The sequence below is a fragment of the Phaethon aethereus genome (assembly GCF_964289735.1).
Source record: "Phaethon aethereus genome assembly, chromosome: 4".
NCBI lineage: Eukaryota > Metazoa > Chordata > Aves > Phaethontiformes > Phaethontidae > Phaethon > Phaethon aethereus.
This window is the reverse complement of record NC_138578.1, coordinates 57,284,187-57,306,437: the sequence shown is the minus strand read 5'-3', so window position 1 is coordinate 57,306,437 and position 22,251 is coordinate 57,284,187. Positions and strand designations below refer to the sequence as shown.

General features: G+C 39.8%; 1 protein-coding gene across 1 annotated transcript; it reads right to left on the bottom strand.

Annotated features, from left to right (window-relative positions):
* Positions 1 to 3,345: 3,345 nt before the first annotated feature.
* Positions 3,346 to 8,831, bottom strand: GNPDA2 (glucosamine-6-phosphate deaminase 2; the record flags this gene model as incomplete). Its single annotated transcript, XM_081999731.1, has 6 exons — positions 3,346 to 3,404; positions 6,831 to 7,005; positions 7,101 to 7,285; positions 7,614 to 7,796; positions 8,301 to 8,398; positions 8,704 to 8,831. 6 exons carry the CDS (start codon positions 8,829 to 8,831, stop codon positions 3,346 to 3,348), a joined length of 828 nt encoding a protein of 275 aa, XP_081855857.1.
* Between the last annotated feature and the right edge of the window lie 13,420 nt (positions 8,832 to 22,251).

Below are 22,251 nucleotides of genomic sequence, written 5' to 3'. Positions count from 1 at the left end.
AAGCAAGATTATTTTTTTTCCCTGTTAAATAGACCTAAAAGAGAAAGTACTGGCTCTCTACTGAGGAATAAGGCAGAAGCTAAAGGTAAGCCAGAGCTTATCCAAGTAGTAAGTCTTTCATGAAGGTGCTGATGATGGCACATCAAATATGTTACCTAATTAAAGTTACATGCAGGAATAAAGGTGCCTTGAGAATGAGACTAGAACAACTCAGTCTTTTACCCTTATTATAGTCATCTGAAGCAGAAAAAAATACAAATTTGTCCTTCTGAGAGTACATATACACAATCTCAGTTTTGAAAGTCCTTGCTCTAAATGAACTGTTAGTACTGTTACTGTTAGAACAGTAAATGAAATAGTAGTTTTAGACACAAAATTACTTGATTCTTTCTAGTTACATACTACTTTTTTCTTCTTCCCTTCCCCCCTCCCTTTGAAACTTATTTTAAAATCTTCCTGAGAAAAAGGAGAACAAAATGCTAGATGATGTGCCAGGCTAAGTTTGAAATTACTCATTTACCCAGGAACCCATAAGTTAAGACTTGCTGAACTTGAAAATGCTTGCCTTGCCATTTTGATTTTAATAAGAGAGTGGAGGGTAACAGTTAAAGCTTAATGAACTTACAGGGTTTTAGTAGCTGACCATTTTGGAAGGTAATGTCATTGAAGAATTGGTATTTCATAAGTAATTGGAAGTATCTTAAGGACTAAAATGGTAGAAACAGTAGTAGTATAAAAAAAGTAAGGAATTTACAAGGCCTAGAGTAGAATTCTACATCCAGTAGAATCTGTAACTTAGAAAAAACTTTAAACAACAGAAGCTACTCAGAGAACAACTGAAGACTATTCATGAAAAGGGGCAGAAACAGTCTTACACCCACTCAGACAAGTACTGGTACTACTGTACCAAACTGGCCTATGTTTCACAGGAGTTCCAATGGTTGTAAAGGGAGAAGAAATGCTAATTCTGTGGTCTCAGATGTCTTGAAAGAACACAAGAGAAGGCTTGAGTTGGTGAGGTTGGCAAGAGAAGCAGAGGACTGAAAGGTGCTGTGGAATGAAGAAAAAAATGAGTTGCAAAGAAGAAAAGCTTTTAGAAGTAGATAAAGAAGCTATGGATTTCCACTCATTCTTGAAATTCAACTCTATTGTTTCAATAGAATTCCCAATTTTGCCACAAGATCTATCATGATCATTAAGATAAAAACATGGTTGAATTGCTACAATAGTAACCTAAATTCAAGATTATTTTTAGTCTGACAGTTTTTGTAATATAAGTGTTTATTTTATAAAGCAAAGCTTTTACTTAGCTGTGATGACTAAGGATGGCAAGCCTAACTGCATTTTGTGGGTCATATGCTATTTGTAATAGCATTCTCCTGAAGCAGTCATTTAAACTTTCCCCCTTCAATGTTGCATTATGCTTCAAAAACACAAGTGCAACAGTTGAGTATTAAACCTGAGAGCCTGTTTTAAATCTGTGCTTGTTCAAGCTGTTAAGAACTAGAACACTAGGCCTGTCTTCCTACACTGCTTCAGACAGACTCTTCCATCCTTTTCTGATTTCATAGAAGGGTATAAACAGTCCATGTTTGAAAGGACCTTAAAAGACCACCTCGTCCAACTCTTTTTATTGGAAAGGTGAGCTGAGCGCCTTGTCCAAGCACATCTTGAAAACCTCCAGCAATAGGGGGACTCTACCACATCCCTTGGGGTGGTTGTTCTAGTGAATGATTCTTACAATTAAAAAAAAATCATTTCTTATATTGCAATGAAACCTTTCCCAGTATAACTCATATCTGTTGCCCCTTGCTTTCTCCACATGGTTCCCTGTGAAAAGAGAGTCTCCATCCTCTTTGTAGTCACCCTTTAAATACTGGAATATTGTGATGAGGTCCCCCCAAGCTTTCTCCAGGGAGAAAAGACCTAACTCCTCATACAGCAGGTTCTCCAGCTCTTTGATCATCTTTATGGCCCTCCTTTGGGCCCTGTCCAGTCTGTCCACATCCTTCTTGAATTGTGGGGACCAGAACTGGACACAGTACTCCAGGTGCAGCCTGACAAGCACCAACTAGCATAATCACATTATCTCTGCTAGTAATGCCCCTGTGGATGCAGCTACCTGGCCATCATCTATGTAGGTGAAAAGTTAAATTGTAGAAGTTCTACTTTGTTGCACTTTCTCCCAGTGACTATTTTACACAGCAGCACAGTTCTCCCCAACCCACCCCCCCAAAAATCCCCCCAACATTCTAAATAAGCTCTTAATTTCCTCCTTAGGTGGAAGGCAGCACAAAATACCTAACCTCTCAATGAAACGCTTAAGTATTTATATTAGAAACAAGATGATTTTGAAATTACAGATTTATATTTAAGTTTTACTTATATTCAAAGTAGGAAATAACATTCCTTGTAACAGCTCAATGTTTATAATGATACAATGAGAGGTAACTATTGCAAAGTAATTAACAGTTGACTTCAAATGATCATGGATTAAACTTGCAGACATCGTATTCCTGTAAGTTAACTTCTTTTCAGGCATTTAATAGTAACATCAATGGTACAATTAAACAGGTACCTCCAGAAAGGAACATTTAGATTTTTCCTTATGTATAAAGCTCAATTACCAAAAATATAAAAATCCTAAAGTAATTTGAAATACATGAGAGGAAAAAGTGCTATGGCAGAAGTTTAATATTTTTATCTGTGGAATAAGTTACAACTTTCAAGAATTTGGTGCATTTTTAGGCACTGTTTTTGTATTTTTATTTGCCTGAATTGTACAGCAGGACTTGAGATGCCCAAAAACTGTTTAAGATAAATTTAAGGCAACCAAGTGCAAAAGCTCAGTGTACATTAGATATATGTAAACAGAATATTTCATAGTAGAAATTGTACAAACTATTACAAGTCCATAGTATTGACAAAGACGAAAACCATTCTGCCTAGAGACACAAATGCAAGATGTAGTTACGCTAATCAAGCCAAAACCTACAAATTCCTGGAAATAAAATATTTTCTCTAACCCAAGGCAGATGCATTACATTGCTGTGCTAGAATAAGTGCTCTGCTTTTCCCCCCCTACATAACATGCAGTCTCCCACAGGTTTGTTCTGTTCTATTTAGTTATGTACCAGCCAAAAACAGAGCTCCAAATGTTAAAGCAAAATGCACAACACAGCAAACAAATGGAATGTGAATGTACAGATATTGGACCTTTTAAAAAATACAGTACCTAGGATTCCCCATTTGAAACAGTTTTCAGCATATTGCATAGCAGTGAACTCATCTGCTACCTAAAACTCTTGCTGTTGACCCACATGGAGTTCCTCTTCAATTCTTCTTTCAGTTTTCTTTCATACTGTACAGTGGGTCCACAAGCTTATTGTGCACATGCATTAAACCTTGGGGGGAAAGCAATAATGCCAGCTTTACATTAGTTATACTTTTTCAACGTGTCTTTCTTTCCACATTTTTATTTGGAGTTTGCATCAAAGTATACATTTTAAATAGTTCACTGAAGAGAATAATTGCTATTTAAAGTAGTTTAAAATCAGAAGTTAGAAGTTAAAATCAGCATATATATTCCTGTATCACTTGAATACTATTGACATCTTTAGTATAAAGTGAGAGGGATGAGACAGTTCCCTGATAACAGACCCAGCAAAAAGTCTATCTGGAATACTTCCAAATGAACTAAATGCATGAGAACCACCCATCCTTCCTTTGTATTAAAAGCTGCATAACAGCAACATAAAATTCCTTCATACCACAATTTTGTCATAAAAATCAGATGCTTGCATTGCAATGTTTAGTATTGTGGTATTACTGTCTTTGTAATTAATAGCGTACTTGTGGTCCTAGACAGGCAAAACCAAACTAAAAGTATCCAGACTGTTAATGCAGATTCAGAACATTAGTTCAACTGTTTTCTATTCTAGCTGGGCTTTTTTCGGTCATATACAAGTCATCCACACTTGTGATTAGAGAAGTATTTTTTTCCTATTCAGATACTTTTAATTTTCAAAAGTGCTGAGAAGAACAATAAAAAAAAAAGGCACTGCTTGCTTTGTTACAACTCAGTAAAACTGTTACCTACATCTAGCTCTGTATGACATTGTCACTGGTATGTTTTTAACCTCATTTCACCTTAAGGACTAAGAGTAACTGATCCGTGTTCACAATCTGCAAAGTAAAAGTCCATTTTAGCACCAAACTAAATACTAACTTTGAAAATTACAAACTTAAGTAATATGCAACATTAAAAGTAAAAACCATGGAAGAAGCCTGACAGTAGTGCACGTTTTAGTGATTATCTATGGCAAAGAATATTCAGATACCTTTGCTACATAATGCATCTGGTGGCAAACTTAGTGTCACCACAGCAACATCAAACTTGAGTAACTATACAATCTGATGCTATTACTGTAGGCAACCACAACAAAAGGCATTTTATGCAGCATCTATTTCTAATCAGGGTGTGATTATTTAATATAAAATGCAGATGTTACTACTTCCTTCTCCACTTAGTGACACATTCAGCCATACTGAACAGCCAACACACCTATAACTGGCTCAAGAACCCAGCTCATTCTACCTCTAGAGGTAATGACTTAGCTTCAGATATTTGTGCAAAAAACCCCCAATACCTTAGAAGGCAACATAACTAAAAGAAGAGTTTTAGATTTCATGGAAGATAACTATTGGGCTGATGTACATAGCAAAGAGCAAATCTAATATTTTTCATGAGTTTAACAGCAAGTGACAAAATATTAAGTACACATTTGATACCAAAGCCATTTGTACTGCAAGACTAACAGCTGTGCACACTACTTAAACCAGAACCATGTTTTGAACTTTAAAGCATTTCACTTCCTACCAATGTTTTTTTCTTCCAAAAAAAGGAAATGAAAAGGAGGTAATTACTGATTTCCTAAAGGCATGAAAAATGCTTACGAAGTATTGCCTCTGCCATATTTAATGAAGGATATTTAAATCCTGTCAGTGAAATGACTTCAGGAAAAACAGAAACAAAAGCTTTTTTTTTTAAAGCTATGCAGAGTCCTTTCTTGATAGATGCCAAAACAATTATTTCAAAGGAAAGTCTCACTGTATATTCAAGTACACTTTGAATAAACAGATTTCTGCATAGAGTTTTAAGAACATGCACAAGTATGGAAAAACTATCCTGAAGTAACTTATCTGCAGATTAATTCATAAATTCCAAAGTCATTTTCTGCTTTATTCTGCAAGTTACCCTTCCCTTTTTCAATTAGAATATTTAAGTACACTTGGTATTTTTAACCTCTAATAGATTTTCAGGAAGTTAGAAAAAGTGAAGGGGAGTAAGGGTTATTCTAGTTACCAGCCACTGTGGTACTTGATTATCAACAAGATTTGAAGTTTCATATAGTACCTTGAGATTTTTTTAAATGGTGAAAAATGGCAGTAAATAGCTGCCGTAATTAGCAGTCATTAAGAACTACCCAGCTTCCAAAGAAGTCTAACCTGCAGATCAAGATTCAGAAATCATGCCAAATTTGACCAACATTGATTTCTTCTCCATCTTAAAAGGGGAAAATCTGATTTGAGAATAGGTAAAGTAAAGCAAGTTTGAAGTAAGCAATCTTTAAGAATTCTATTGCTCTGTATTACAGGGTAATTAAATACAGTTGTGACACAACAGCACACACTCATATACTGCAGCCCTTGCTTTTTTAAAGCAATGTTCAGTGTCATTCATACCCAGGAATTCTACATTGGGCTTACATCTTTCCTAAGCAAAGCTTTTGTTTATATGAAATACAGGATAAAGTTTAAAATTTCTCCAAGCCGTTAATCTTTGAAAACAACAGTATGTACTACCTAGCAGTGTGATACGGAAAAAGACTAACACACTCCACCCCCTCAATACACAGCAGAGACCAGCATACCGAAAAAAATCTAAAATTAACAATGTGGTCACACATGGTATCAGGATAAATATCACATTAATGCCAGAATTTCAGTCTAACACATATATGGACACTGGTAGTATAATGCTCTAAAAAAGTAATTTCATAAATTACAATCTTGATCTCAGATGCCTCACTACTACAAATATCCATGCTAGGAAGAAAGGTGACTAATTTACACAATTGCATTTGCTGTGCAAACAGTAAGGAGAAAACAATAGTTTTCTATTCTGTGCAATAGTTAGAAAACTACTTTTCTCAGCTTCTACCGTTTCAGTGAAACAGAATTCACATCTAGGAACTCTCAATGACAATCAAAAAACCCCCGTTTAAGGTTGCCTCAGTACACCTACTACAAATATGAAAAGCTCAGTAAAAGGCTGCAGGTAATAAAGGTCAGTATAGATTGTTATGCTAATTGCACTGTATGAAAAATGTCCTCAGGTGGCTTCAAAGTCTGTATCACACATTTCAAGTTTACTAGACAGCACATTACAGCACATAGCAAAAGCAGCATGAAAATATGAGGATTAATAGATGTATCAAGTTTAAGTGAAACTTTCCAGTATATTTAAGACAAGTATTCTGGAACACCTGACTGCTGCTTTTACATACAGATGAAAATTACTAAACCATCATTTCAAATTGGAAGCAGAGGAAGTATTTTTCCAAAGTAGATTTGTCAGGAATGTGACAAACACAAGTTATGCCTCCTAGCACTTTTCCATTCACAAGAAATAATGTTAACATTAAGTAGTTTGAATCGATAACATTATACAATGGCTACTGTAAGGTGTTGGAAGGCTCAGACTTTAATCAGTATCATTTAAAATTTGTGGTTTTTTAACTATGTGTAACCTCTGATTCAGTGCTCACCTTTAAAGTACTTCACAGTTTTAACTCTCAGTTCTAAAGTAGCATCTTCATCACACACAAAGATAGTACGAGGGTGTTGCTGGAAAGCAGAAACTGTCCACATATGATTGACTCCTTCTTCGATTGCTTTGTACAATGCAAAAGCCTTATGTGCACCTGTTATAAGAATCATCACCTGCAAAAGAAAGGTCTCTTTACTTTCAACCCCAGTATCAGTACCAACTAGTCTTGAAGACAGACACATGCAACTAGAACTAAATGAGTTCTTACTTCTCTAGCATCCATCACTGTACCCACACCAACTGTTAGCGCCATAGTTGGTACTTTAGATAAGTCTCCATCAAAGTATTTAGCATTTGCCAGAATGGTGTCCATTGCTAAAGTCTTTAATCTTGTTCTTGAAGACAAACTTGATCCGGGTTCATTGAATGCAATGTGGCCATCTGGACCAATGCCTTTTCAAAGTTAAAAAAAGTAAATCATTCCAGACCTGCGAGTTAACAGATATCCTCAAACATTTTAAATCAATAAAAAAGTTTTAGGACTCATTCTTTCATCTTGGTTCCCCATTTTCAATAAAATGCATTCAAAACTTACTTGAAATTAAGTTACTAGAAGCTTGGACACCAACCATTCTGTTTTGATACTGATTCTTTGACAGTCACAGAACTTTCTTACATCATAATTGAAAAAGCAAGTGGGTTAGGCAAGTTGTGAAAATAGTGATTAAAGAGTCAGTATATTTGTTTGAATCATAACTAACCACAGAGAATTTCCTCATACCTCCAACAAACAGATCAATCCCCCCTGCTTCTTCAATTTTCTTTTCAAATGCATCACATTCCGCCTGTAAGTCTGGAGCATTCCCATCAAGGATATGAGCATTATTTGGATCTATGTCAATATGTTTAAAGAAGTTATTCCACATATAGGAATGATAGCTTTCTGGATGATTTCTGGGAAGCCCTGAAATCATTTAGAGGGAAATTAACATATTACAATATTTAAGCAAACTGCCTTAATTCTAGTCTATGTATAACCAATGTAGGGCATGCAAGACAAGCCTAAGAAAGAAGTCAGATAAAGCCGTATTTGAAATTATTTTAAGAAAAAAATCCCTGTTGGCATGCACAAGGTAAATGGTTTACATTTCCTTCACATACATCCTATCACAGGGAGTGTAAAGTCTTCAAAAGAAACGCAGTCACAACACTATGTGACAACATGCTTTCTACAGAAGTAAATTAATTTACAAGCACTGAGTTTAGCCCAGGATCCACCTGGACTAGTTTATTATTTGCATTTTTGTGGATAAAGGAATAGAGAAAAATGCTTAAGACGACTCCATGTACATAAGTCTACCTTAGAAGTACAAACATACTAGACTGATCTTGTGCTTTGTCAAATATTTAACAGTTTTAATAAACGAAAAAAATTATCAGTATCATGTTCTCAATTAGCACACCTTACCTACATATTCATCCATGTTGAAAGTCTTTACATACTTGAATGACAGATCTCCATTCTTGTGATACTCTATCAGCTTTTTGTAGCATCCCAACGGTGTACTCCCTGTTAAATAAAGTTTTTTTACTGTTCTATGTATCTGCACAGCATTTTCAGTGTATTGAAATCTCTTGACAGTCAGATTTTGCTACAGTGCTTTTCAGCATAAAAGAAATCTGTTACTTCTCAGTCAGTATTTCTCAGCTTCTCAAACTTTATCACAACTTTGTACACAAAATTTCTACTTAAATAGACATATGTTGGAGTATTACCAAAATATATTTATATTCTTTTAAATACTGTATCTATTAGCAATGATACAAACATAGTTCCAGGTTTAGTAATTTACATAGGCTTTGAATAAAACTTGCCTGTTGGTAGACCAAGCGTGAAATATCTTCCTTGACTTGGCTTGAATTGGATAATACGATTACAGATGTATTTTGCTGCCCATTCACTAGCCTGATCATAATCTTCAAGAATTACTAGCCTCATTATGGCAGTGAGGAACTTGTATGATAAAATAAACTTAAACCTGGAGAAAATATCAAAGTTTTAAAAATAAGCACCATATGAATAGCTGTAAAACTCTTATATTACAGAAGAGATAAAAAATTACTTTTTCATGCTGATAATATATAGTGCTAAATAAAGGGTATTTTACTTGCATAAGCATATCACACTCTTGCAGTCCTAGTTCAAGCTGGACTGCTGAGATAATCAGAAAAAGCTACAGAATCCAACTGATAGATTACAGTCAAAGTACTTAAAGTTCACAAACTAATTTAAAGTAACTTGTAGAAAAAAGCTGAAATAAAATGAGAACGAGCCATTTTGCAGTTCAATCTTGTAATTAGTTGTTACTCTTAGAAAGAAGAAAATACTCAGCTTGAAATAAAAGCAAACAAGTAAACAGAGTAACTCCTGTTTCTTATGACCAGCTGAATGCCTAAAATTTCAAAAGCAAAGCCCAGAATAACTGCATGCTTCTATATTTAAAATACATACTTGGAAGTAAACAATTAAAACTCCTTTCACTCTCATTTTAGCTCCATAACCATGCTCCCATAAGCTTATTAATCTGCAAAAAAATGCTGAAGCATTAGAGATCTTTGAAATCTTTACAATTCACAGGAAAAATACCTATTAGGTCACATTTTTTCTTTTCAACATAACTTTAAACAGAGGTCAGTCAGTCACTCTTTAAAGGCTCTGATTTTGAGTACAACTATATCAACAATTAAGATTAATATCTAGAAGACAAGTTTGGCTGTTAAAAGTACGTAAGCATCTCTTGCATTTAAGTAAAACTCATTCTTCTATAACCTTCTGCTTAACAGAATGAGGTAATTATCATAAAGACTGAGGCTGTTTAGCCAGTTTGCACTGTATTATTCTTTTCTTCCCAGGTCTGAGCGTGCCAGAAAGCAATATAGCTGTCAGAAGCCTAAGGCCAGCTACGTGCCAAACCACCATGAGCACACGCTACTCTTAGTTGACCCAAAATGAGAGATCAGTTTTAGAATAAATACGAATTAAACTGTAACAGTGCTTAACAGGGTAACACTACCTTTTTCTGATTATACTGCTTCCTCTCCTCGGACAGAAAAACTATGACAAGTCAAACTTACCTTTGCAGGGGAAATGCTATTCCACAGGTACCGAAAAGGTTAACACATTTCCTCGAGGAGGACAGAAAAACAGGCCACCAGAAGGAGATCCCGCGGCTTTAGGGCAGCCTCATAAAGCTTTAACGCCTCTACCCAGAGAACATGGTGATGCCCTCCAAGAGGCAGAGGCACGACTCGCGAACAGGGGCCATAACGACCGCGGATTTTCGGCTGGTGGTACTTGGGCGGGCAGCTGATGAGTCTGCATTGTTAGAGGAAGAGACCTACTGCCGGACAGTCTCCGCCCCGCCAGCGCGGCGCTTCTCCCCACCACCCCTGGGCGGCCCCGGGCACAGCGGCCTCCCCCTTCCCACCGCCCAGGGGCCTGCGGGCACCGCTGCACCCCGCACGGCCGGCGGCGGAGCCCCACCCGGCCCTACTCACCCCCAGCAGAGCCCGCAGCACTTACAAGCAGAACCCGGGCGGCGCAGAGCGGCACCAGGAGGCAGGAGGGGATCCGCCACCCGCCGGAGCGCCCCGCCACTGGAACCCGGCGCGTAACCCGGAAGCACCTGCCGAGAACCGGAAATAGCCTCACGGGTGGGCGGTGCCGCGCATGCGCGGTGTAGCGGCCTCCTAAAGGCGGGTGTTTGGAGCTCACAGGGCTGTGCCCTGGGAGGGTGTTGGGGCGCTCTCGGGTCTCTCCTGGCGCCCGTTGCAGGGACAGGGAGCAGGGCAGGAACGGTGGGAGATGCCTGCCCTCAGAGGACGGCCTGGGAAGCTGCCGGTGGCTCGGGGTGGATAGAGACTGCTGCGAAAATACTGACCTGCTTCATAGACTAAAACAGGGTAGTGCTTTTATGTGAGGCCTTTCCTGGGAGCCCCTGTTTTGGGGGGAGCAGGTGGCACACTGAGATCTTCAGGAGAAAAGTTCCTCTCTAACTTAAGTATCTGCTTGAAGTGGCTATGAAAGATGCTGTTCGTAGTTATTGCAGAAATAATTGTAAAGCATCAACTTCTTTTTGCTTTAGAAAAAGGTGCTTCTTCAAAACTGTGGGGAGTGGGGAAGTAAGAGCGAGCTCTGTCGTTCTGAGTATATGCGTATGTACATGCTGTAGGCTTCACTGAGATCTTACCATATTAGAAAAACAGGATAAAGCTGTTTTCTGGGCAGGAGTGACTGAGGAAAAACGTAATGATTGAAGGCGAATGGAAGAGAAGCTAATAAAAAGGGGAAAAAATTTCTTAGATATCAGTAGTCATACTCACATGAAAACAGTAATCTGTTTTCTGGTAATCTGACTAGAACTACTGCATGGTAGTTTAGAAAGATTGAATAATGCTTTGCCAAGGGCATGAAAGGTACCTTTGCAAACATGTGAGGGAAAAAGAAATCTTGCTGGAGTCTCTGGGATTTAGCAGACAACCAATATAGAATGATAGAATGATTTGGGTTGGAAGGGACCTTTAAAGGTCATCTAGGCCAATGCCTCTGCAATGAGCAGGGGCATCTTCAACCAGACCAGGTTGCTTGAAGCCCCATCCAACCTGACCTTGAACACTTCCAGGGATGGGGCATCCATAACTTCTCTGGGTAATCTGTTCCAGTGCTTCACCACCCACATAGTAAAGAATTTCTTCCTTGTACCTAATCTAAATCTACTCTTTCTCAGTTTAAAGCCATTACCCTTTGTCCTATTGCAACAAGCCCTGCTAAAAATTCCTTCTCCAGCTTTCTTACATTATCTTGTATCTTATACTTTCACTCTTCAAGTACTGGAAAGCTTCAATAAGGTCTCCCTAGAGTCTTTTTTTTTTCTCCAGGCTGAACAACCCCAACTCTCTCAGCCTGTCTTTGTAAGAGAGGTGTGCCATCCCTCTGATAATTTTGGTAATATATATATCCTTTGTATATAAATACCCTTTGTTTCAAAACCTGCCTCTTTTTAATTTAACTTTCAAATATCAGCAGCTTGATTTAGCTCATGCTTGTTCTTCCTATAAAGTCCTTATAGGAAAAGAAATTTTACTAGGATATTCTCTTCTTTTGCACCATTTCTTGAGTCACACTCTGAATCTCTTCTGCTCTCATTGTTTCAGAGTATGCTGCAGTGGAGGTTGTGATTTTCAGATCCTATGTAACAATCGAGGTTGTGCCTCTATATTTCCATTCTTTTCTACCTGTATGGACCATGTGTAACACTTCAGTGGTAAACTACTTCTGTGTATCCCAGACTAGTTAACATGTGTCTTAAGTACCTAGGTGTGTAGGGATACCAGTAGGCCTGAAATTACATTCTCAGAATTGTAGAGGAGGTCCTTTTCTTCCCCTGATGAGCCTCATTCTCAGAAATGTAAGCTCAATGTGAGAGATTAATTAACTATTTTCTCATGGTCAAGTATCTGTCTGTGCTTCTGTCTTCATTAGCTCCCTGCTATCCTGCTAGGATTGTCTATTCGCTTTCTTTGCATCCTTAGATTTGCCAGCTTGTATGTATGCAATGAAGGTATTTTCCAAGGCATTGAATGTAGAGGTTGAGAAACAAGTAATTGATGAAAAGACTTAAAAAATAGATTACCTCTTGCTGAATTAAACTCTGCTGTGTAACAGGTGTGCAAATCAAGAATAAGGATACAAAATAACATAGCAACTGAAATGTTTTTGAAAGTGATAACTGTATGGGAAGGAGGAAAACTGCAGTGGAGAGAAGATTTTTTTTTTTTTTAATTTTCAGAGCTCTGAAAGAATGTGAAGAGAGTGATAGTTACCCCTGGTTCTCCATTTAATGCCACAGAGTCAATAGCCTTCTGTTTTCCTGTGAGTAAAGCATACTGAATTTCTGGTAACTTCTGGATACAAGCCTGAGGGGACTGAATCCACTTGGCAGCTTTGCTTACTGCTCGCAAAGGCTGCATGCTCATGCATCACTGTACTTGTCCACAGCTTTCTTCAAAGCTTCCTTGGTTAGATCTCACCACGTTTCTATATGCCAGGGAGTACATGGCATGGGATATCTTTTTGTTTTATGTTTTATGCAACAATTCCATTTTCCAGTGAAATAGGAAACATTGGATTCCGTGATGCCATGAATATGCCAACAGAGACACAAGTGAAGCATCTAGCTAGAATTTAGCACCATCTTAATTCTCATAGGCAAGGCTTTGAGTCAGTTTGTGAAGCTATACACAGTAACAAATAGGCACCCCACGCCTTTGTTTTTTGTTTCTGTTCTTACTTGCCATGTGTTCATGCTTCCTACATGGATTCTAGTGGAATCTATACCAAAACAGACAGTTACCCAGTATCAGCTGGTTCTGTACTGTTACCAAAAAAAGTCAATAAGAAAACCATCTAACACTTAGTTTGAGGTTTTAGAAGGCAGGCATTCTTTATTGCAGCGCTAGATGCACAGGGGATCGTTCCACCTAACGTGCGTGCCATGAAACAAAAGTTCATCCTTTATATACCTTAAAGACATGAATATTCACACATTTTCCAAGAAATCTCCTCCTTCCTGCCTATCTACTACGTTTACATAATGCTGGCGTTGCAAAACTACACTATGCATGCACGGGGGTCTCAGGTGGTCATCAGTGGTCGTTTGGGGAGTTAGCCCCCTACTCCTTTTTCCCTCTTATGGTCATGGGTCTCCTGAACATAGTTTCTTCTGCTTGGATGTTTGCCCCTTCTGTTGTACAGCCAAGTGATTCTTTCTTATCCTGTTTGAGCACTCCTGCTAGGATGTTTCTATTCTCAAGGTTAAGATATCTTCTCTGTACTCATTAATCTCTCAGTCCTTGACTCCTTAACGTTTTGTTTTAATTTAATGAGGCCTCTTGGTTCTATACGCATGCATTTCTTGTGATTAACTTTACACATAGCTGAAATGTTAGCACTGAGGCAAGTATAGCCTAAGGACTATGAGAGTAGGCTGTTAAACATAATCACATAGTTGTAGGCTAAAGAAATCTTTAAAAGTTAAACTAATCATGTAATCAATAACCTTCCAGAAAGTACATAAATATATCAGTACCCAAGAGCTGATCACTACAGAGTAAGCAATAAATGTGATGAGGGGAGAGGCATGTGACTTAAGTATTGTCCCATCACCCTGTTACCTTATTGAGGGTAAACTCTTCAGTTTTTCAGAACAGGGGTTCAGTGCTGGAGTTTGCTGCTCAGTGCTACTTCATTTGGCCAGGTAGAGAGAGTGGATGCTGATCTTTTTCCTGTGTGTGGCTGTAATGCTTGGATATTTCTCCACAAGTATCTCTTTCAAGCATCTTGGCCTGAACCAACAAGCAGAGCTGTCTGCTGTATCCCCTCCAGATCAGATCTTTCCCTCTTTACTGATCTGAGTGTCAGCTGCCCCATATGTATGAGCGCATAAATCGATGGTTGGCTGCGCCCCTGTAGTGGGGACCATTCTTGATGTAGGCAGGGATGGTGCTGAGAGAAATCTCTGACAGTGCTCTCAGCTGTTGATTAAGCCTGTCCCTTTCAGAGTGGGCAGTTTAGATGTTTATCATTCCTGTCCTTTCTTATCTCCTCTCTTCTTATCTGCTCTTCCACTGCTGGGCTGAACAAGTGAGCCCTTCCAGGCGTATGACTGGGCTGAAATGCACGCAACAAGTAGACTGCTTGACTCGTATGGTGTCTTTTATGAACTGAAGCTGTTTCTTAAGGTAGAAATAAAGGGTACGAAGCACAGGGTCCTTTGCAGGCTTAAGACAAAAGTGTTGCCCCTATTTCAATTTCTTGTGATGGAGGGAAGGCACTTTTTTTTTTTTCTTTACAGATAATCTCTGTTCAGTATAGTGCTTCATGGAAGTGTTATAAGTCAAGAAGACTGGTCATTTTTTGAGGTGTTTTTGCAAGGGGTACTGTGATAGCTGTTAAGGAGCAAGAGTGAATGACAAGGGGTTTGCTCAGTGTGCCGACACTTGTCTGCCCAGTTTGGCAGCCTGACTAAAGCATGTGTGGGCTGATTCACACCATCTACAGGGCTGCCGCCAGAATGTGGTTCGCTGAGTGATGGAGGGGGAATAAGAATCTTGGGTGGTTGAATTCTAGCTGATCTTAAGAATCTTCTTCAGAAAAATGTGAATAGCCTGAATATGGAAATTCATATGGAGTGAATACATGAATATGGAGTCAGATGAATTGCAGCCCAGGTGGCAGTGTTTCAAAACTTAGCTAGAATCGTTCATTTCAGATTCTTACATGAATAGACTTTCAATTTTAACTGCACGCATGATGGGAATATCAATATTCTGATTATCTTCTCTCAGGAAGTCACAATGCAAGCACACGGTGTATCTGCAGTCCTGTGTTGCAGTATACTGTCAGGCAAATAGACAGCTGCTTGCACTTCTCTGCCTCCTCTGCCATCATGTTTTGAGAGGATAGGGAGGCCACGGTAAAGTACAGAGGAACGGGAGGGCCTGACCCCGATGTTGACGGCTCCATCTAGAATGGCATATTGCTATGTGCTGCACAAAGCCAGTGAGAAAGCAGCAGAGGTGGTAGGTGTTTCTGTAGAGATATTAATGAGGTTGGGTGCAAAAATATGCTGGATATGTTTAATATTCCATCCTGTTCCAGCTACGCACATAGGAAATAGGTTCCCTGTTTTGCAGCCAGCAAATTTTTTACTAGCTGACACACAGGCCATCCTGTGCCAGTCAGCTCAGTGCTTGGGAATGTTTCTGGGTATATGTAATTCATGAGTGTCGAGAAACTCTGTAAGTCCCTGGTGCTAATGAAAGTGTTCTCCTTTGACAGTGTTTGCACAAAACTAAACCAGGATTTAAAGTTTCATGTTGGGCTTTCGAAGATGATGGGAGATAACTGGAAAAATCATGTCCAGTGTTTTTAATTAGTACTCGTAAGGAGAAAATGTTGCATCCCATTTAATATTGCTCCTTTTTTTTAAATCGACTTTGCCTTTTTTTTAGAAAAGCTTGGAAAGACCAGAGTTGTAAGGCTGCTTCAGGAAATGTAGTTTGGAATTATTATCTCTCCTCTTTACTGAATAAACCTTTCAAATATCATCCTCGGTATTTTTTTTCCCCTAAGATTTTTTGTTTGTTTGTTTGTTTCCTCCCTTAAAACGCCATTACTTCAGCAGACGGACTTTTTGCGCAATGAGCCGCCCAGTCCCCCTGCGAGAGGGAGGCGCGCCGGCACCGCCAGGTGGCAGCAGAGGGCCGCAGACCGGCCGCCGCCGCGCGGAGGCTGCGGGGAGACCTCATCGCCCTCTACAGAGCCCTGAAAGGGGCTTGTGGCGAGGTGGGTGTTGGTCTCTTCTCCCAAGTAACTGCGCTAGGACGAGAGGAAATGGCCTCAAGCTGCGCCAGGGGAGGTTCTGACTAGATATCAGGAAAAATTTCTTTACTGAAAGAGTGGTCAAGCATTGGAACAGGCTGCCCAGGGAGGGGGTGGAGTCACCATCACTGGAAGTGTTCAAAAAAACGTGTAGATGTGGCACTTCGGGACATGGTTTAGGGGGCATGGTGGTGTTGGGTTGATGGTTGGACTTGATGATCTTAAAGGTCTTTTCCAACCTTAATGATTCTGTGACTTTTTTTTTCTGGTATTTTTGTTCTCATATGAGGACCCAGGGATCTCCTATGGGAATGGAGGTGTGTGGCTGAGTGGTTCCTACCCATCCTGCCCCCATCCTGGGACCAGTCAAAACTTCTTTCAGACTGTGGCACTGGAAAGTACTGATCGTTCTCATCAACTTGTTAGTATAATTTTGAACTTTGAGCTATATAAATTATTACAAAGTTAAAAATTCCCTTAAGAAATCTGTTTATATGTCCTAAAGCTTCCTTAGTCTGTTTGGTTTGAGTGGTCATGTGATGAAACATGGGATGAGAGAGGATATTTGGACATGACAATGCCTCCAGAAAGTATCTTTTATTGTGCCAAACAGAAATAGCTCATTATTTTATTTGACTTGTCTGATTTCTATTGCCACCTCTCAAGCTAAGGGGATGGTGATCAGCAGGCAGAGGAGTTGAACGACCTGAGGCCAGAATTGTCCCTGACTGTCTAACACTGCATCCTTTCTTTCTTTAACAAAGTCCTTGTAGAGGCAGGCTTTCCAAATACATATTCTTTTTTGAAGATCTAAAAATACAGAGAATGCAACCCATTTACTTCAAAACATATAAAATCTATTCATATTCTACAGGTGGGATAATACCTGGCACAAAGGAGAGAATATGAAAAAATGTGCATGCCTTAATTCACCTCAAGGTTAGTGGGAAGGGAAATATGTTTGTGGTTGATGTTACCTTTGGCTTTAAATGTTGTTTTTCACAGCCACTCAGGGAGGCTTGAAACTATGCCAGGGTCTGGCTTATGTAGGCAGAGCAGGCAGAGAGAATCCGCCACTCCAGCATCTCCTGCATCTTCTAGGAGCAGAGGGAGGCAAATCACAAAGTCACAAAGCAGGAAAGGCAGGAAAGCATGGGCAAATATTTAGGATGGCTACAGTTTGCTGAGCTCTCGACACCTGGAGTTGCACCCACAGACTATTTGACAAAAAGAGAAACATCTCTGTGAGCATGGATGTAAGGGTGGCTTAGGCATGGCCAAAGGTTCATCCAAGCAGGGACTTATGGTATGTCGCTGGTCTTTGGTTAGGAGTTTGCACACAAGACTTTATATGAGTGTGCCTCTCCATGATCAGTGTGCCATCCTTAAAAATTACATTCATTCTTATTCCACCTTCCTCTCACAGCCTTCCTCTGCTGAGGCTTTACCGTGCTTGACGTCCTTCTTTGGCAGGAAGGATAGGGCCTCTCTTAGTGTTGTTTTGAACTATGTAGGCAACCACCAAAGACAGTTTTCAGCGGCTAATTTGTCTAGTTCCATATAAAACTAGTCACAGACTTCTGGAGCTGTCACACTCTTTGTTGGCATCAGGTTATTTTCATTGTTAGGCAATGTTTACGACAGTGCCCCATATCCGTTACTTTTTATGTGATCAGTGATAGGGATGTTTTGCTTGTTAGTGGAAAACTTGAGCTTTGTGCTGAACTCATTTTAGAAGTTTCACCTTGGTTGCTGCCTATGTTTAGTGGGGCAACAGCTAGTATGTGGGGAGCTGTTTTCTTCAGGCTGCTCTAGCAGGATGTTTAGGTAATGCAGAAAACAGGCTGCATATTACCTCCTGTAGCTTTCTTTGAGGGACAAGGGGTACTTTGAGAGAGTTGGGGTGACCTGCGGGTTTGTAAAGTGAAGAATTTGTAGATCCTGGGCCTGACTTGTGCTGCATACAAAGCTGTGGTAAAACTCATTCTGCTGTGTTGATCCTGTTGTCTCCTTAGGGCTTTTAGCTTGGAAGGACAGGAGACCGTGCTTGTGACAATAAGATTGTGAATAGAGAACAAGGAGGAGCAGACTCAGGCCAGACCTTAACCTGAGGTAGACATACTTGTACTCATTATTTTGATTAGTGTATTCAGCATTTTCAAAATGTTTTCCTCTTTTCACCTATGCAGAAGCAGAGATGTGAATTAAAAAGGGTGCACATTTGTGAGTGATGACAACACAAAACTTGCAGAAACACTTCTTGCCTTGTGCTTTAAAATTCAGTAAATTAAAAAAAAAAAATCTGCCAGTACGATTCATCTCTAAATTTTATTAGCCTTATTCCTAGAATGACTGTCCTACTCTAATAGGAATGAGCCTGTGTTTTTAATTGCTTGTTGTTACATCTCCACCTATCTGCTTTGCATACTTCTGGTAAGGTTTCAAAACTTTACCAGGAAATAAAAAAGCATTTTAATACTGAGATATGTATGTGATTCCACGAGGCAAATGAAAGTAGGGAAGGCTCTGAATGTGAATGATGATTGCAAATTGTGATTTTTAGCTGTCGGTCAGATTTGTGGACAGAGCTGATGGAACTTACACGTGGCACATCGGGCTGCTTGTACTTTGAAATTCAGTCTCATGCCTGTGTTGCTACAACTGACATCTGTTTCGGTAACCTGCAGCCAATGTTCCCCATGAGTTTCCGTAATTGCTGTTGGCAACTGACACAGCCAGATTATGTTTAGGAGTAGATGCTCCTGCTGATTTCAATTTAGGCAAGGCATGAATCCACAAACAAGAAGCCACAAACGGTTGGAAGAAGTCAGCTCTTAACTGATTCACTGGTGTATAGTAAGAATGTACTGAGAACAAATCACATGGACTGTTTTTGCATACAGATGACCACTCTTGCTTAATGAAGACCACCTGTGTTCATTCTGGAGCTATGTCAAATGCTCTTTGACTAAGAATAAGGGACAGTTACCTCCATCCTTTCAGCCACTTCCAATTCAAAAACAAATGGCACACACAATGCTGAATTCCTTTTCCCATTATAAAACCTTCTTCCGGACTAGGTGTTTGACCTGGTACAGCTGTTCTTGCATTCTTATAAAAAAGAAATTAAAATTTGCTGTCTTGCAAACATCTACAGTTGGGAAGCATTCCTAATGCAGCAGAAGCCAGCAGAGAAGAACATCCTGTTGGTCAATGCTGTGGAAAAACAGTGTAAGCTGGAGAGACCCTAAGAAAAAAGTGAAGATGGGCTTGCGGGATATAACCACTGGAGAGAGGAGGTGATATGGAGAAGAAGAATGGTTGCACTGCTTCCAGAACAGAGAACCCATCATGTGTGGTTGGGTGTCATCTCTGTGAACAATGGCCCGAAAAGAAGTTTGTATCAGTGTTTAAGTTACATGGTGGACTCTTACAGGTTTTCAGCCATGTGTATGCATTTAATTTGCAAAGCCTTTTACCTGTCCAAGTTTCATCATGCTTCTTGTACTAACCCACCTTATCCAGTGAACTTTCCCAAGAGAGATTGCCTGACCTCTTTTTCCAGTTCACCCTTCTGTTTCCTCATCAAAGCCCAAATGTAATGTTTTCCTTCTCTTCTCTAATTCAGTTCAAGTGCCTCCTAGCTCCACCTCTCCCCCAATTCACAGAGCAGCTCTCTGCATGACCATAGTGGTTTTGGGGGCAATGGATGTACACAACAAGCTATGTATGTCCCTCACTTCAGTGAGAGGTAATGGACTGGGCAAGAGACCCTTCAAATCTGGTACTCCTCACTTGAGTCACAGCTGCTGACACCCTGGTAAAGCAATGTGTTTAGGGCAAGCGGCAACTAAACAATTACACATTTCGCCACATGGTCCCCGAGGTTGTTCTGAATGGCACGGCACTTGCTTGAAGTGTACATCTTTCCTGCCTGTCTCCCAAGTTGGGAGACCCCAAACTTCTGCCTTGGAAGTACCTCTGGCGATCTTCCAGTGCAGAGAATCACAAAGACATTTTATGCCATGCTATTTAAAATTCTGGAATTTTAATTTGGACAGTAATTGTAAAGTAAAATTCTGATTCAGAGAAAGGCTTGTCAAATCGTTTGTAATCTGCATTTCCAAGACTACGTTTTGAATTTATCTATGTTATTCATATGGAGATAAGCAGAAAAACTGAGAAATTATTGTCACTGGGTTTTGCTTTGGTTTTGGTTGTTTGTTTTTTTTTCCCCTTGGGCCTAATTATTGTTATCTGGGAAAAATGTGCATTTTTCTTTGCAGTGAATAATTTATACAAACTGCCTGTGCATCTCATTTTTCTGATTTCCTAATTTTGGCAGCTGGTGACCTGAATGATGTTCCAGGAAAGGCCATTTTGTCTCCTGTGGCCTCTTATAGCAGTAGGCTGCTGTTTCCTGGCAGTTGCATGGAACGAACTTTTTGACAATTTCTCCTCAAAAGTCCATCATTGTTGTTCTCTTCCGCTTATACCCTGTCACAATAATACCCTTGTGCCATATATGTCATACTAAAGATGTTGTATCTGGGGGTGCATAATATTTTTTACAACAACTGAGACACCTCCATTGTAGTTTTAGGAGATTGAAGGCTTCAGAGAGCACGTGGCTTTGTGTGCATGAGGAAAACATTCTTTGGCATCAGATGTGCAATGCACTACGCTGTTGAGAACTAGGATTAAAGGGTTTGCCCTGCCATCTGTCAGGCTGTCATTTTCAATAAATGCTGTGTCACAGAGATGTTGTTATGGCACAGACATTGGCTAAAAGTGGGGTGCTCGCATCATCCTAGGAGGATATTTCTGAAGTAAAAAAAAAAAAAAAAAGTGTGATATTTAAAAAGAAAAGGGGTGAGGGTTTGTTTTGTTTTTTTTTTTCCACAGCTGTGGGAGAGAAAAATGGCCAGCTGAGAACTTCTGTGGAAACCACATACTGGACAATGAGCGTCTAACTCTCTTCCTGACCCAATTGCGGATCATACACGTCGTACATGAGAGTCATGCGAGACCGTCAGCATATTGACGCAGGCTTTGGCCTTTTGTCTGTGTTTACATATGCTCCTAGCTGTGAAGGCCACAGGCTAGTGAAAACAGTCACACAATCTCACACCACTTCTCCTGCTGCTTTGCAGGTAGGAGGACAAAAGCATTCCAGATACTCTGTGGCTGGAGGGTTATTTCTTACAGGAACTTATTGAGACTCCTTGAAGCTACAACAAGTTTACACTGGTGTTTCTTGGCCATGTGTTGGAGATGCAGCAGAACGTCCAAGAGAAGCTCTGACCTTTCATTGATGAAAGTAATATCCTTGGAAAATGGCAAAATCACTGCAAAGGAAATTACAGAGGCGACTGTGGGCGGTTCCTCTCAAACCCATGTGGACATAAGTGGTCTGTGCAAGGCAGCTTGGGGTTTTCACCAAGATTTGATCTGTTGTGCCCAGATCCCTCCATCTCCCAGTAACACATGTTCTGGGATGATCTGTCATTAATATCCTAGGCTCCTTTCTACAGCAGGGTAAAATTATACCACCTTTATCACAGATAATCAGTTTGTGGTCAGTCCCAAAAGTGGATAGTTGGGCTTTTTCTGTATGTGTTAATGCCAATCAAGAGACCGGCAGCAATGCAAGTGCCCAGCAGACTGGGCGCTTAGAAGATTTAGCATCTGAAGGCTGACTTTCTGGCTTACAAACAGCTCCAGCCAGAAAACGAACACCAGGACATTAGAAAGCTGTGTTCTGCAGTTTTCAAGAACCGAGGCAAGAATGGCAGAGATTTTCTGGGTTGTTATTGTGAACATAGGGGTGTCTGTTTTCTCTAAACACTTTTTCTACCTAAAAATTTTATGTGGACTTTTTGTGCAAACTCAGTGTGTGAAAGCTATGCATCTGTCTTTGAGAGTACTTTTTTAGTCCGCTGTTTTCTGCTGCCAGTGCTGGCTTACATAACTTGCT